Here is a 16,413-nt window from a genome sequence, read left to right on the forward strand (position 1 = left end):
TGCAGAGCTTAGCAACAAGATAAGGCCACTAAAATTAATACAAGGTCTGGATGAAAGGAGGAAAATTGCAAATTACCTACATCACAAATTTGCAGTGGGCCAGTTGCTGTAAACTATTCAATGGTACCCATTTTTTTGGTATAAAAGAGCCCTAAAAATGTTTCCTACAGTGAAACATGCCAGTTACTTGGATTATGTACAAAATAAAGTTAATAACAGAAATAAAATAACTCCTCCAAATATTCAAATACACTGCCTTGAAATAAGCTGAATTTTCCCCATGTATTTGCTATTAAGCAATTTCTGAAAGGTAATGAGTAACAAACTACAATTTTGAAATTTTTTCTTCAAAGCCAGTTTCCTATTTGTAGTAAATTAATGTGAGATCTATCTAAAGGAATTCTCCTCATGATAACCATAAACTTAAAGTACAAATTGGAGAAGTAAAAGTAGAAAATACAAAACTAACACTTATAAAAAGAACTTTATTTACCATACTATTGTCTAAGCGGACAGACTTTCCTTTTCGATGCCTAGTAGAATGCTTTACATTTTGCACATGTAATTGTAAATTCATCATTTTATTCTCCCAGTCACAAGATGGGCCAAAATTACTGAGTCCATTTGCAGATGCGGACACTCAGACTGAAATAGTTTAAATAATTAGTTGAAAGTCCTACAACTGATAAATTATATGTTGAAACAAATCATTTTTTAATTTATGCATTTATTCCCAATTTAAGGAGACAAATTTAGCAAAAAATCTGTGCCAGGAACAGTGCTACAGTCCCTGAAGCTCACTGTTTCGTGAAAGAGACAGATGCAGAAACAAATAATTCAAATGTCAAAATTGCAACAACAGCAATATATACATACTATATTTTGGGGTCATAGGGAAAGGGCAGGTAAAGGAAAGGTTCCTAGAGGGGATGATATGTGGGCCAAGCCTTAAACACTACATAGGCATCAGCCACACAAAGGAAACAGAGACCAAGGTGGGGTGGGATAGCGTGTAGATGAGAGCAGCAGTTGGATTTTGAGGACTATAAAGTATCGAATGGGAAGTTATAAGAGGTATAAGCAGGAACCAGATCAAAAAGGGCCTAGTAAGGGCAAATTGGATGTTTTATTATTTTGGAAGTGCCTAAAGGGGGCAGGTGGTTGCATTTTTCACCTTAGGTATGGCGGTGTAGGAGGACAAATTTTAAGGCAACAATATTGAAGATGAAGAGATTGTTCAGGAGCCATGGCAGAATACAAGGGAGAACGAGGACCCAAACCAGGAGCTGGCGGAGTTGGGGATGAGGATGGAAGAGAAGGAATGTGGTCAAGAAATACTTAGGAGGTAAAATAGAAAGAACATGGGGTGATTGATCAGAATGTAAAGGAAAGGGAACAAAATCAAGGACAGCTCTCAGGTTTTCAGCTTGGGTGACTTGGTAGGTTGTAGAAACACTGACTGAAGTGGAGGTTACAGCGGGAAGCTGTTGAGTACAGTTTGGGGTGCCTGTAGGATAGGCTGGACATACATGCCTGAAACTGGGGAGAAATGGTATTTGACAGTGTACAAATGACTGAAGTCACACAAAGATACTTTGACCAATTTGAAGAATAGTAGGCTAAGGATTGAACATGCATTAGAATGAAGAAGATGGGAAGAATGGTCAGTGAGGAGGAGGAGAATCAGGGAAAGTAGATAGAGTCTCAGAAGTCAAAGACTGATAAAGTGATCAACAGAGGTCCAGTAAGACAAAAACTGAAAAATCTCCATCAGATTAGACAGTTTGAAGGTCATTGGTAAACTTAAGTGAGAACAGTTTCCAGTAGAGTGATGCTTATACACACAAAGTGGCTATGGGTTGAAGATTAAATAAGAATAAGGAAATAGGGAGAGGAGATGTAGATTATTTACTCTTCTTTCTACCCATAATGTGAAAATTTTCTGAAAAATAACAAAGAAAGAATTTTTTAAATGACAAAGATTTGACTGCTTTTGTAGACTGAGGGGAAGAAGAAAAGAGGAAAAGGCTGAAAAAGGAAGGTGTCATTTGGAACAAGATAATTAAGAGGTTGGTTTTTTACCTGGACTCAAGTCCTGTTTCTACCACTTCATAGCCGTATGTTCATAATCTCCCTGAGCCTAAATTTTTCATTTCTAAAATGGACATAATCCTACTTTAGAATTGTTGTAACATAGATAATATAGAGAGAGCCTCAGCACAGTACTTGGCACATGTCATTTAGTAAATAGCTATTTTTCTTATGAAGATACAGGTGAAAGAAAGAAAATTATCTGTTATTTTTGCCAGTTGAAACATTCTACCATGATATTAGATGTTTATTTAGTCGTTTTAATCTTCAGTGTCCTCAAACTATACAACAAATAAATATCTTTAAATGTATGTTCTAATTATATCCTAATAGCAACATATTTATTTAACACATTACTTAGGACAATTTTGTACTTAAAAGCAGAAATAGCTTTATTAAAGAAAAATTCCACAGCTTTTACATATGTTATGGTTTTCATTTAAGCAAGGAGCAAATCTTCTGTCTATAGGTATGTATACATTTCTTGGGAAACCTGATTTTTTGTGAATCTGGAAAACAGTAAATAAATCATACTTTCACTTTAAAACCAAGGAATGATACTTACCATGTTAAATTTTCTTAGATCTTCATACATTCCCCAGGCATTCGGTTTCAGAGTGCAGGGTTCTTGACTTTTATGTCTCACCCATATTTGTTACGTACTGGATGAAGTGAGTCACTTAAACTCTAAACTGACAGTGAAGAACAACTTGCAATTTCTCATTTCCCTTCTATTTCTTGTACTATTCATAGATGTGTACCTGGCTTTTTTAAAAAATTAGTGAATTTAAAGATAATATATGACAGTATAGCCAATGAAGTTGAGAAGTGGCAATTATCTCCATTAATAATTAGAAATGTGATTATATGAACATCTGTTACTTAATCAAGTAGGTTTTAGAGTGTCCATTAGTAAAAATGTTTATTATTAAATGTCAGCGGGGAATAGAAAATAGTAGAAGAAACTCCACAGGGAGGCCCTCTGGACTGAAAGACTGAATTTTGACTAATTGTTCATTTCTTGAATTCATAGAGCTTTTTCTTCCTCTTTTAAATTCATTATTCCCTGACCTGACCAGTAGCTGGTCTGCAGATTTGACATCTGGGAGAGTCTCTCTTTATCTCTCGAATCTCATGAGGTATACAAATAATTTCATGCCCCACATCTATGTATTTATTTTCTCTTCCAAAAGTAGTCATTTCTCCCTCTATTAACAACTAAGTTGTGTTAAAGGTGAAACATTATACTAGTTTAACTTGAATTAATGCAAAGTGTTTACAAATATTTTAAATATCTTGAAGAATGAGATGACAAAACTCCTGAAACTTTTTTTCAACAAGTAATGTTGAATCGTTTTTGTGTTTGAATGGTAATTGTTATTGCAATTTTTCATGGTTAGGTAAAAGTTTTTTACCTATGACTATTACTTTTGAAAACTATAGTCAAATATCCATTTTCTTCATTACAAAATTAGAATTGATTTCACCAATTCTCCTTAAAAAGTCATGAAGTATCACATACAGTTGTCATAATACCTATTCCATCAAATTGTTGTAAGGATTAAATGAGATAATATATATAGAGTTTTAATCCAATACTTGGCATATAGACATTTTAAAATAAATAACAGGTATTTCTTTTACTAAGATTAAAGGTGAGAGAACCAAGGTTCTCTGGAGGTTTTTCGTTAAAACATTGTAACTTCATTTTAAATATTTAGAACTTTATATAGTCAATTTTAAACTCCTAAGATATTCTAATCAAAATTTATAATAAATAAATGTCTTTTAAAACTTATGTTAATACATCAAACTTATGTTCATACAAAAGAAATAGTAAGGATAAATTTATTTAACACATTACACACAGTGTGATATTGTCAGGCAACATGGCAATGATAATACTGTCAGAACCCTTGCCAAGCAGCTTCAGCAAACCCCAGGTGGCCTTACAGAGTGCTCCCAGGAGCTTGCTTGGCAGACACTTCATTAGGAAAACAACTGAGACTGACTCCATGAGATGACCAGGGCCCCTTGAAACTGGAATGGGTAGGTAAATGGAAGACAGTACATGCATAATAAAAAAACTTCTTACATAGCAGTTAGAAGGAATGAATAGATTATACAAACTAGATGGTATGTAAAACAGTTATAAGGAGAAAAAAAGTCAAGTATGTGTATCTGACACCTTTTGTGTGTGTATATTTTAAAAAACACGTATAAAACAATACTAAAGTATAAAAGCAGACTAAAAGTTGAGGGGGGAAGGTGAGGGAAAATGGGACCAGGATGGATAACAACTGGGGACTCCAGCTTTATTTTTTTAATATAAAAGACTTAAAGGAAATAGGTAATTTATTAACATTTCGTTCCAGGAGGGGAATATGTTAGGTTTATTTTATCCTGTGTACTCCTCTGCATTTTTAAATTTCTAAAAATAAATGACAAAAATATAAAAGCTAAAGACTAGCTTACAGGGCAGCAAAAGGTAGAGGGGAGGTGGTTGATGCCATATTACCCTTATAATTTGGTTAAAACCAATACACTAATTTTTCCTTTCAGTTAAACTGACCTAAGTACATATATTTTTTTTTTTGAAACATAGGACCATCTGGGCCACCTTTGACAACCATTTTTGTTTAGCAAATACATAGAGCATCTATGATATGTCTAGCACTATGGTACTCAGGGGTGGAAAACTCGGAGTTCTCAAAGTGTAGACAGAAACTCAGTGTATACATTGTCCAGTCCTGGTGTGTGAGGATAAAACCTAGTGAAAGCTATGGTAAACTGAACTAAAGTTCAAAAATATTTCGAAACACTCTGCTAACCAAACTAAATACGACAGTAAATCAAATTCTCCCACGACTGCAGATTTCCAGTCTCCATGGTAGATGCTGAGATAGGACTTAACTCATGGAAACCCATGCTAACCGCCTGTTACGAAAACGTTACCTCCAGCAGCTTTTCTAGTAATTGTCATGACAGGATAAATGAAAAAAATCACCTTAGTATTTGGAAAAAATAGGTAATTATTTATTTGCGTAAAGGAGGAAAAACAAGTTAACAGTCAGGATGGGCAAAGTGTACATAACCACAGGGGTGGGTAGCATGGATTTACCCGATTTTAGTTCAACAGCTTCATAGATGTAAGCTTCAAAAATGGTAGATGCACCGTGTGTGTTATTCAGGCCAAACATGTGTAATGGAATGCTAAGTGGAGAAAAAAGGTCAGAGAAGTGATAGGCACCCTGAGGCTGTCATTCTTTATCTGTTCAAATATTTACATCATTTTGGCTTTTGGGAAATGCGCTGGGGGGTAGGCTAGGAGCCTCAGGTGCGTTAGAGTTAAGCTGTTTCCCACCCTGGAACGGGCCCTGGGATTTCAGCCTTCACTAGCTCAACTCCAGAGCCAGAACGCTCCAGAGAGGGCAGAGGGAGCTCCCTAGTGGCCAGAGCCTGCAGTTCAGCCCCTCCGCCCTTCCTCTGGTCACACAGCCAGGCTGCTTGAGAAAGAAACGAGAAGCAATGCAGGGCCGGCCGGAGCCAGGGAGCATGAGCAGGTCCCACGGGGAGAGGGACCCCGTGGCCCAACTTTCTTCCCAAATCACCAGATTGTGGAAGAAGCATGTGGAAGAGGAAGAAGTCCATCTCCCCGCCCGACAATCTGTTCAACTTTTCTTTTCAGTAGTTCTGTGACTTTAATCATTAGTATTCAGTGGTAAGAATCCCAGAGTGATGTTTTGTCATCTGAATTTTTCCAAACGCGAGTATAAATTGGCTTTCTCTCGTGGAATTGGTACTTTTGTTTTCTGATTAGGAAATTAAATTGAGTTTTGTTTCTTTAATTTTTTAATCTGGTGTGTTGTTTTCATTAATTCCAGAAGTGGAAAGCTAAATAACCATTTAGAAGCTGCTATTCATGAGGCCATGAGTGAACTGGACAAAATGTCTGGGACTGTAAGTTAATTTATTTTTCCATTATACTGTGTTTCTTAGAAAATAAATTATGTTACACTTTTTGGTAAAGTCTCTTGAATATTGTCAAACAACTCACGTAGCAATACTAAATTACTAGCCTAGAAAAAGAAGACAAATATCAGAAAAGATTCAAAGTCATTTAAGGAAAAAAAAAAAAAAAAACCTACTGCATTAACTATGTCTTTCTTCCTGAGATAAGTAACTTTTGTTTTGCCACATAACATTCTTTTAAAATATGAGCAGCAAAATATTGATGTTCAAACCACAGCTTTCTGCACTTGACTCTGTGAATGGCCGTGGCCATTACTGTTGCCTATATATTTAGTAATGCAAATTTTGTTCTGTCTTTTGAACCAAAAGACAGTGGGGGTCAAGATCAAGAGTATATAGACCTCTCATATCCCATTTTTATTGAACTGTGCATGTAATAGCATTGAGTGTGAGAAGTTTAATCGTTATCCTCCAGTTCACACGTTGACTGATGTAAATACTTAAAATATAATTTTGGTAATCTGTTAAAAATGTGAATTGTCTAGGCTATTTCGCATGAAAAATAATTTATTTTATTTGACCTTATGTTACAAGGTTATCTGAATCCCAACAAACCATCCAATGGCAATTGAATGATGGGATTAGTATGGGTTTTAGAGATTTTGTAATCCAACCAACCCATCATTTCACAGATGGGTGAATTGAAGCCCTGAGACATTAAATTTCCTGATAAAATTATAGGAAAGATCTAGATTGGGGACTATAAACTCAAATGTTTTCTAGGGCCAGTCAAATAGTATCAGTAAGTAAAGTGGGCCAGGTATGAGAAAACAGCAGTTGGAATGGATGAGAAATGCCAGTGAAGATCCACGGGTTAGGATAGGCTACCAATCTAGAGGCTCAGCACAGTAAAAGCCATTACCCACCTGAGTCTGGTGCTGGTTGAGGAAGGGGTTGCTCCACACCAGCGCACAGATTCTTTCTTTATCTAGTGACCACCTCTCTTAGGACCTCAGAGTGCTTCATTATATCCTTTGCATTTTGCCTTGAAGGTAAAAGAAAAGAGCATGCTAAGAATACTGCCAGCATAGGTTTATGAGCCAGACCAGTCATTCTGTTGACTTTCCACTGACCTGACGCTAATCACATGATCTTCTTAAGTAGAATAGGAAATAGAGCATAGAATGTGCCTGCCCAGGAAAAAGAGAAAATGAGTTTGGCCATCGTCTCTCTAGACTCTGCCTCAGGACATTTGGCCCTGGTGGAAATCAGGTAGTTGAGAGTAGTAAGGGCCGGGGCAACCTAGGAGGCATGTGCTGTGTCCAGAAGGCATTCCGTCCATGCTCCAGCAGATCTTAGACATCTGGGAAATTGTGTTCATGTTGCAAGATCTTTCCATTTTTCATACAAAACTAGAAGTCTAGAGGTAAAATTTCTCATTTTTATGTGTTGACAACTGTTTTAAAAAATATTAAAGTGCCATATGGCTAAACAAAATACCATTTCAGGCCACATTTGGTCCACAGATTACTAGTTTGCAGTCTCAGTTATAAAAAGTTTCTTTCCTCAGTTGTAAAAAGTTTTGGCTCTTTACTACGGACTAGTGGCTTTTAAAAATGTGTATGGAAAAGATTAGGAGGAATAGGCAGATTGAAAAACCCATAAATATTATTTAAAATTTGAAAATATTATTTTTTTAAAAGCATTCTGCATTTGAGTCTGGATAGCATTGCCCTTTGCTGTTGTCTAAACATTATTTTTAAGCATGTAATTGAGCCAACTTGTAGTGGATCTTGAGAGTCAATTGTACTCATCTCTTCCTAACCCTAAGTCCTGTGACATAAGGTTGGCCAGGATAAAAGTTTTACACCACAGAAACTGGCAAAATGCTACAATGGACTTGTGTCCAAATGCTGATAAAGCATTTGCTACACCACTGCCTTGGGTTCATCCCTCCTCTCCTGGGTCTTGGACCTTGCTCCTTCCCACCGATAGCTATAAGACAATTTGATCACTCCCTCCTCCAAATTATATCTGCTATCTAATGCTGCTCAGCCGCTGTTCAATCTGATAAACAGCACTAAATGTTGCTAGTTCCTGCATTAGTACATAAAGAAAGGTGAATTGTATTAACTGCTTCTCCCAGACTACACAATTTCAGATCTGCCAACAGATGATAGTGGTATTCTCTTTTCCATTTTGATTCTTTTCATGAACAAACATCCTTAGGCTGAGCTATGTGTGCATGTTCTTGTAATTTGTGACCCTTCCCAGTCATTGTAAAATAAGTAGGGTAACAAAGTGAGGGAAAAAAAAGGGGCATGTTTGTTGTGTAATTATTCACTCTTCCAGGCTGTAGTGAAATTGGTGATCTAGGGTCTCTGACAGGGAAGGCTTTATTTTTGTTTTAAATGGACAATGGGGTAACAACTGCACATTGCATTTCCCATACTTGATTTTGTCCAGTTCATCCTTTGTTTTCCACTGTCTATTGGCACCCCCAGAGTGTTGCACTGCTTATGAGTTTCTAGCATTCTGCATTCTCTGTAGTGACTGTGGGCACACTGACATCTGGGGTCTTGGTAAACATTTGAAGTGCCTCAGGATATCAGTAATTGAAAGTGAAAGCCAGAGTCTACTCCCTACCCTGTTTCTTTGTCAGAAATTGTATGGTGTTTGTGATTTCATCCTCTGTTGTTGTTGTTTTTTTCCTACCTTTTTATTTCCAGGTACACCAAATCCCACAGGGTGACAGACAAATGAGACCCCCCAAACCCAAGAGGAGGAAGATCTCCAGATAACAGAGACTACTCCACTAATGCGCAGTGTTTAATAAAGGAACATGCACAGATGTATCTGTATATAGGTATTGATATAGCCACTGTTATATCAATATTTAGACTATGGCAGATAGCTACCACCACCACAGGGTGCTAAAAGAAACAGTGATACAAAAGTTTTTTGATCAGGAAGGATAATGAATGCTGGAAAAACCAATCAAAATATTTGTGTGATGAGAGTGATAAATGGTCAAGAGATTACTGAGAAACTCTTTTTCTATAATACTAAATTGTGATTATAAGAAATAGTCCAAATGTTTCTGAAGAATTTTCAATGTTGTATATAGAAAATACAGAATTTCATGGTGATATCAGAAATGTAAATATTGTACAATATTGTCATGTACAAGCGTACCTAATGCACACTTTATCTTTTATTGTACAAAGAAATAGTGTACAAAATTCTTTGGTTTCTATGGAGTACACCTACCAGAGACTACCAGTGTAAAGTGATAAATAAAAATACAACCTAAATGCTTTTCTATGATAATGTAAAAGATGCTGTTTTTGTATTTAACAGCAGAGAAAAGGCATGATGATGTAATATCTGAATTATGACATACACTGCACACCACTGAGTGTCCATTTATATTGTGTGTTTGGAATGAACCTTGCCTGGAAGCACTGGACTCAATTTCGGGTGTCTAGGAAATTGCAACCTTGCAGATTTCTAAAGGGAAGAGGGCTCACAGGTCTAAATTAAGAATTCAGAAACTGCAACCATTTGTTGCATATTTTTTTTACCTAAGTTTTAAAATAGAATAGGTTTTATAAAAAAAAATCTTAGATGGAATATTTTACTCAGCCATTTCTGTAGTTAACGTTTGATAGCCACCTGTTGAAGCAGATAGCTTATACTGACTGCACCATCGCTGGTGCTCAGAATTGAGGGGTTTTTTGCAAATGATATCTGACAAGGTAAAACTTTCTATTTCCATACATGGAGGCAAAAGCCCCACTTTGCAACCATTATCAGAGGTAAGGTTGATTATAATTCTTTTTTTTTTTTTGTAGTGGCAAAAATAAATATGAATCATCAAAGCAAGTTTCATATCCATTCATCAGTATTACTTAACCCAGAAGTTAAGGTGGCTTACAAAATTATTAGCAATGGTAATTTTTTTATCAGTATTGTGTAACATATCAGATTTATTTTATTTAAAGAATTATTTATACCATTAACAGATTCTTATATATATTAATGTGGCTAAAATGTGCAGGTTAAATCTATTAACCAAATTATTTATATTATATTAAGTAAGAAAAAATGTGAAACAAATGTAGAGAGAAAATACTACATTACAAGTATACAAACCTAAAACTGTGAGCCATTGTAAAGTACAAGGTAATTAATAAGAAATGTAGCACAACATAATTTTCCGTCTTCTTCTCACAATTTTTGTGGTGGTGGTATTACCCTATCTTCTAGGCAGTTAAGCAAAGTTTAGGCTTCCAGCCTGACTTCAGTTGATGGATTGTGAAAAGAAGGGATCTATTATCCCTTTATTCTTGGAACCACCAGTCCCTGCCCCAAACCCTTAAACCCCTAGAGAGCACTGTCTTGTCCTCTAGCCTGGGGCTCAGGCAACAGTCTGCCACTCAGGCTGCTAGGAGGTTCTCCAATAGCAGGCTCAGCAGCTCAACCTGCCCACCACCTCACCTACTACTCCTCTCCCACCCACCACCCAAACTCCTCAGTCCTGTCATGTAGCAGAGTTCCAGTAACTCAGGAAAATGGAGACCAAGGTCATTCCTTGAGTTGGTTTCTTAGGGCCACAGCACAGAGCATGCCACCTGGGCTCGCTTTTGATAGCAACAGCTCTTAGTTATTCCCCTAGGTCTCCTTTGTCTCTCTGTCCCTCTGTTCCACTTTCAACCTACCCGCAAGCCTGACGGAATGCAACTGGCTACCCTGGGCTTCATGACCTCAAAGTAGGAACCCTTCCTTCAGGGGTAGGTTCATTTTGTCTCTCTTATAATGGTAGGATTGCCTGCCCAGTTCCTTCATGCAGTCACAGGAAGTAATCTTTTGTGTAGTTTAGTTGACACATGTTTATAAGTTAAAAGTTGATGTGGCTAATATGTTTAAACCATTAATGTCTTTTTTTTTTTTTTTTTTTTGCGCCAACCTGTTTTTCTACTGTTTTTTCCTACACATTTTTGTTTGTTCACAGACAGACATACATGTGTGTTTGTAGGCTGGGTGTGTCTGTATGTGTGTCTGTGTTGACATGTAGATTTTTTAGCCTTTGCTTTTCTGTCTTCAGGCTGAGTTTGTGTTGACCAAGCCTTCTTTTTGGTATTTTGAGCTAATTCAGTTTGTGCTTCCCTCCCATTGTATACTTTACATCAGTAGACAATGTAAAGTATGTTTGTGCCCATGATTTCACTGGTTGCTCTGGCTTTGATATGGGTGCTAGGTGTAGTAGTTTCAGTCCACGTGGGTTTTTTTCCTCTCTCTTACAATTATATGGTTTTGTGTAAGCAGTTAATGTAAATATTGTTAGCATTACAGGTCATACAGTGCTGTAACATTTTTTAAAATGTTGCACCTACTTTACAATTAAAAAATTGGTCACTCACACTTCAATTTTGCCCATAGAGCCATTTCTTTCTCTTTGTATTGAAGCCAATTCATTTTTTTAAATGAAGGCTAGGCCTTCTATGTTACCAAAATTTTTATTCCCTAAAATAAACGTTTTTTAAGAAACAAATCCAAAAATGGAAACAGATGAAAAAATTTTTCTTCTTTAAAGAACATAATAGTTCCTGCTGGAAAAGGAAATCTAATTTTATTTTGTGTCCCTTAACAGTCTTAGGAAGCACAAGGAGAATAAACTAAACCTCTAAGAAGGTTTTAAAAATTATTTCAAATGAGTGGAAAATTAACTGAGCAGCTTTTGTGTGATTTGTCTTGTTTGTAGCATTAAATGCAAACCAGGGTTTTTATTTATTTAAAGGAACATTTTGGGCTTGTACTTTTTAGTACCATTATGAATGAAAACGCTTTAAGAACATTCATCCCTTGTGATATCATGGGCCACTTTTAGTCTTTTATTTGGACCCTGACTTTGAGTTTTTGCTATGTCTGTTTTTTAAGTAAACACAGCCTTCTTACTGGAACGTAACACTGCAGAATTGCAGGAGGAGAAGAGGGCAGTTATTTCACTTTCTGTAAGTTTTAGGAAGATTCTTATATCCTACGAGGTGACTCATTTTTCATTTTAGACCATGATAGCACATTGTTGTTAACTTTGGTAATCTTCCATGCGGTTTGCAGTGTTCCCTTGCAAGTCACAAGCATATATGCATTAAGATTTTGAAATCTAAGATGCTTAAGATGTTGGTGGCATTGCTCTTTCTGAAAAGAAAGCCAAAAGACTAGGCCTTGCTCAAAATTGGATATCTTGTTTACTTTGCCCATTTATGCCCAAATGGTGTAATGCAAGACTCAAGACTTTTCAATGTAGTGTATCAAATGAGTTGTGCATTGATTCATTTGGGGGACATGAACAAAAATTATCAACCAGCCAGAAGTGTAATATTGAATTAGTTTATCTTTTTCTTTGATTCACTCTATCACATTTGCATTAGCCAAAGAGATAAGAACATTAGTAATTCATATGTGTAAACAACCCAGAAGTGAATATTAAATCAGTGAGCCAAAAAGCAATAAACAACTCAAGCATGGGAAATCCTGCTAACAGTGGGGAGTCTGATATAAAAAAATATATAAAAAGCATTATCTTCAAATATGAAAGATTAATTTGTATCTACTGTAAATATGTATTACCAGCCTTATCTGCATTTATACACACTGTGTGTGTACCTCAGTGACCTTTTATAAACCGGAAAAATGGTTGATTTAATAATTTGTTATGTAAATACAAAGTTGTCTATAAATTGGAAAATTTGATGCCAGATGGCTTCATAATATACAAATGTGTTTTGTAACATCATGCCTTTATGGATTAAGTATAAATACACTGGATTGTCTATGTAGAAGTGTAGCAGTTTACATTTCACCTGCATTTCACATGGATATTTTTGTCCAAATGGTTATACTAATAGGAAAAGAAAATGACTTGAACATTTTCAATATGAAAAACAAATATGGTTTTGATTTTACCAAAATTCCTTTCCACACCCAAGAATCTGTTAAGTTCCATGCCAAATGTTTTGCATTATGAGATTTCCACAGGAGATTAATTGATCCATGACAGGGATCTACCTAGGAAAACTCTCCAACTGAATTATTCTTTTTGAGAGACAAGCTACACATCTTTCATTCTAACAGTAGGCAGGGGAAGAGCCCAGCCTCTTATTGCTTTTTAACTTATTCTTGTCTTTGTTTCCACATGTCTTAGAAAGCACCACACAGATGAATGGGGTCCAGCTTTTGTGAGCAAAGGTGGCTACAGAATGTCGCCTCAACCTTGGGCTATTGACTTGGGCAACCTAGGCTTCCCAGCTTAGGTACTGTTGATGTTTTGGGCCAGGTCATTTTTTGTTCTGGAGGCTAGCCCATGCATTATTGGATATTTGTCAGCATCCATGGCCTCTACTCACTAGATGCCAGTAGAGCCTCCTCCTAAATTGTGACAATCAAAAATAACTCCAGACATTACTCCCAGGGTGAGAGGTGGAGGTGGGGTAGGGGAGGGAGGGCAAAATGAGATTTGAAAACCACTGCCTTGATGGAATCAGTTAGGCTTATGTCTGTGTGAAATATGGGCATATTTGCATGCAGTAATCAACAGGAACCTGATTCCTAGAAGCAGCCAAAATTCATGCCAAATGAGTGCTTCTCAGTCCGTAGATAAAGGAGTAAATACATTAATGTCAGATTTGCTTTGAACACCTTTGACACTTTCGATCCTAAGACTCAGGACGATCATGTTTTGAGGACGCTCAAATAGTAGTTTAGTAGAGATACCTAAATACTCATGGCTCAGAGTTTGCAAGAAAACTGATAGCTCTCTTTGGGTAATACAAGGAGCTTCAAGTAATGGAAGACTTCTAGATGATAGTGTAGCTGCCTCCATTAGGCCAAAATGAGGAACTGGGCTAAGGGGAGCATGTTATGTATATATTTTAACAGCTTTCTACAGCAGCCTACTTCAGGTGTCAGTTTTTGTGCAATCCTCTTATAAGTTCTGACAGAAGCAGTTCCGTAGAGCTTGGTGGTATTGTGGATACATTTATTCATTCAATACATTCTTTTTTTGTTTTGTTTTGTTTTGTTTTGTTTTGTTTTGTTTTGTTTTGTTTTGAGACGGAGTCTCGCTCTGTCACCCAGGCTGGAGTGCAGTGGCCGGATCTCAGCTCACTCCAAGCTCTGCCTCCCGGGTTTACGCCATTCTCCTGCCTCAGCCTCCTGAGTGGCTGGGACTACAGGCGCCCACCACCTCGCCCGGCTAGTTTTTTGTATTTTTTAGTAGAGACGGGGTTTCACTGTGTTAGCCAGGATGGTCTCGATCTCCTGACCTCGTGATCCGCCCGTCTCGGCCTCCCAAAGTGCTGGGATTACAGGCTTGAGCCACCGCGCCGGGCTCATTCAATACATTCTTACTGAGTGCGTAGCCATGGGGATACAATGACAAATAAGACAAGCCCATTCTCTGCCCTTACAGAGCTAACGAAGGAGATGGCCCAACAAACATGTAAGTACAAGAAAGGATGATAAGGAATAGGGGAGCACATGGCAGGGCTGCTGACTTCGTTTAATAGGGATGGGGGCTTGAACAAGGATCAGAGAAAGAAGAATAGAAAACAGGCAAAGGAAGACTGTGTGGCCTCAGGGAGGGTGAAGGACAGTGTGTTTGAGGCAGAGAGAATGGCTCGTGGAAAGGCTTGAAGGTTAGATGAAGCAGGAGAGAAGAATGGCTGTAGAGTCGCAGAGGTCAAGGCAAGTCTTCTCAAGATTTTGCCCTTAACATGGCAGTAATGGGGAATTATTGTAGGTTTTTAAGGAGGGGGTGATAGGATCAGGTTTGTGTTTTGGAAATATTTATTCTGGCTGCAGTGTTAAGAATGGGCAATTGGAGAGGGGTAAGACTGAAAAGCACACAATACATTTATCTCATTTTAGCACAGCATCGCAAAAAGCACATCCTTCCTCGATAACTAAAATAACAATTCAGACTCACCATAATTCTTCATATTACATTTGCTAAGCAGTTTCCTTCTCAGTCTTGAGGTTATTGTAAATATGTGTGTGTGTGTGTGTGTGTGTGTGTGTGTATATATATATATGTAAATTCATGATAGTAGTCATGAAGAAATGTTCTCCAGTACACTGAAACTTACCGCCAACATTATTCCCTATTTCGTCTACACAAATGGGAAAGCCATAATGATCCTACTTTGATGATTAAAGGTCAGGAACATTTAAAATCCTAGGACATTTTGCTAACATGGTAGGAAGCAAGGCCCGCCAAGCAGAGCGCACAGGTAAGTGCAGGCCAGGTATGGGCTTTTGGTTTCTTACACGCCTCCCCCAGTATGCAGGAAGCTGCAGTGGAGAACTCAGGATGCCAGAGGTGCCAGGTGAGCCCTGAGGATTATGAAAGCAAAGAAAATCAGGACCACAGGCGGTCAGCGCCCAAAACAGGGCCATCTGGCTACCAGGATCTCTGCCCCACAGCAGGGGAGACCACGGTGGCCTTTCATCATCCACTCCAGCCTGTGATTATGTACATGCTCTTCAGAGTATCCCCAGCCGCCCTTACTCACCTCCTACACTCAATAAACAGTGAACTTTAGGGTTTTTTAAGTTAATTATTTTTAAAAAAAACAAACAGAGACAGTGCAATAACAGGCACCCAATCCTACGATCCTGAGGCCAGCCAATAGCCCCTTCCTCTAGCACAGGGCCCCGTGCACAGAAAATGAACCAACTGGGGGTAGCCCATTGGAACAGTTACAGACTGGACCCTGAAGGGTCCCAGTCTGGATACATTCAAATCTAGACTGTGCCACTAACTAGTTGTTTGATTTGGGGCAAGTTACTTAACCTATCTGTACTTAGCTTTTGACAAAAGAGGGGGTGATAACAGCACTTCCCTCGTGGGATTGATTAAAGATTGAATGAGAGGAGATCTGTCTAGAGTGACTGTATCTTCCTGGGACACTTTTTTTTTTTTTTTTTTTTTTCCTTCTTGAGACAGGGTGGCACTCTGTCGCCCAGACTGGAGTGCAGTGGCGCAATATCAACTCACCACAACCTCTACCTCCCAGGCTCAAGCGATTCTCCTGCCTCAGCCTCCCAAGTAGCTGGGATTACAGGCGGGTGCCACCACGCCCAGCTAATTTTTTATTTTTACTAGAGACAGGGTTTCGCCATGTTGACCAGGCTGGTCTCAAACTCCGGACCTCAAATGATCCACCCGCCTTGGCCTCCCAAAGTGCTGGGATTGCAGGCGTGAGCCACCATGCCTGGCCTTCCTGGGACACTTTTACAGGTAGGAGAGTGGTTTACTTGTCTAGGAAAGTTCTGCTGAAAGGGAAC

At 38.0% G+C, this 16,413-nt stretch overlaps 1 protein-coding gene across 22 annotated transcripts in view; it reads left to right on the top strand.

Annotated features, from left to right (window-relative positions):
* The window catches only part of LOC105492700 (methyl-CpG binding domain protein 5), a 512,463-nt gene extending 502,793 nt beyond the window's left edge, over positions 1–9,670 (top strand). For 20 of the 22 annotated variants that reach the window (XM_071073816.1, XM_024796289.2, XM_071073809.1 and 17 more), the window contains 2 exons: positions 5,976–6,051; positions 8,793–9,670. In XM_071073816.1, coding sequence (XP_070929917.1) covers positions 5,976–6,051; positions 8,793–8,864 — 148 coding nt within the window. In that variant the 3' untranslated portion in view covers positions 8,865–9,670. Of the gene's footprint in view, positions 1–1,999; positions 2,070–5,975; positions 6,052–8,792 lie in introns of all 22 variants that reach the window. The other 2 variants (XR_011610253.1, XR_011610254.1) reach the window with 2 other exon arrangements.
* Positions 9,671–16,413: the final 6,743 nt, after the last annotated feature.

This window comes from Macaca nemestrina, chromosome 11 (genome assembly GCF_043159975.1).
Source record: "Macaca nemestrina isolate mMacNem1 chromosome 11, mMacNem.hap1, whole genome shotgun sequence".
NCBI classification, from domain to species: domain Eukaryota; kingdom Metazoa; phylum Chordata; class Mammalia; order Primates; family Cercopithecidae; genus Macaca; species Macaca nemestrina.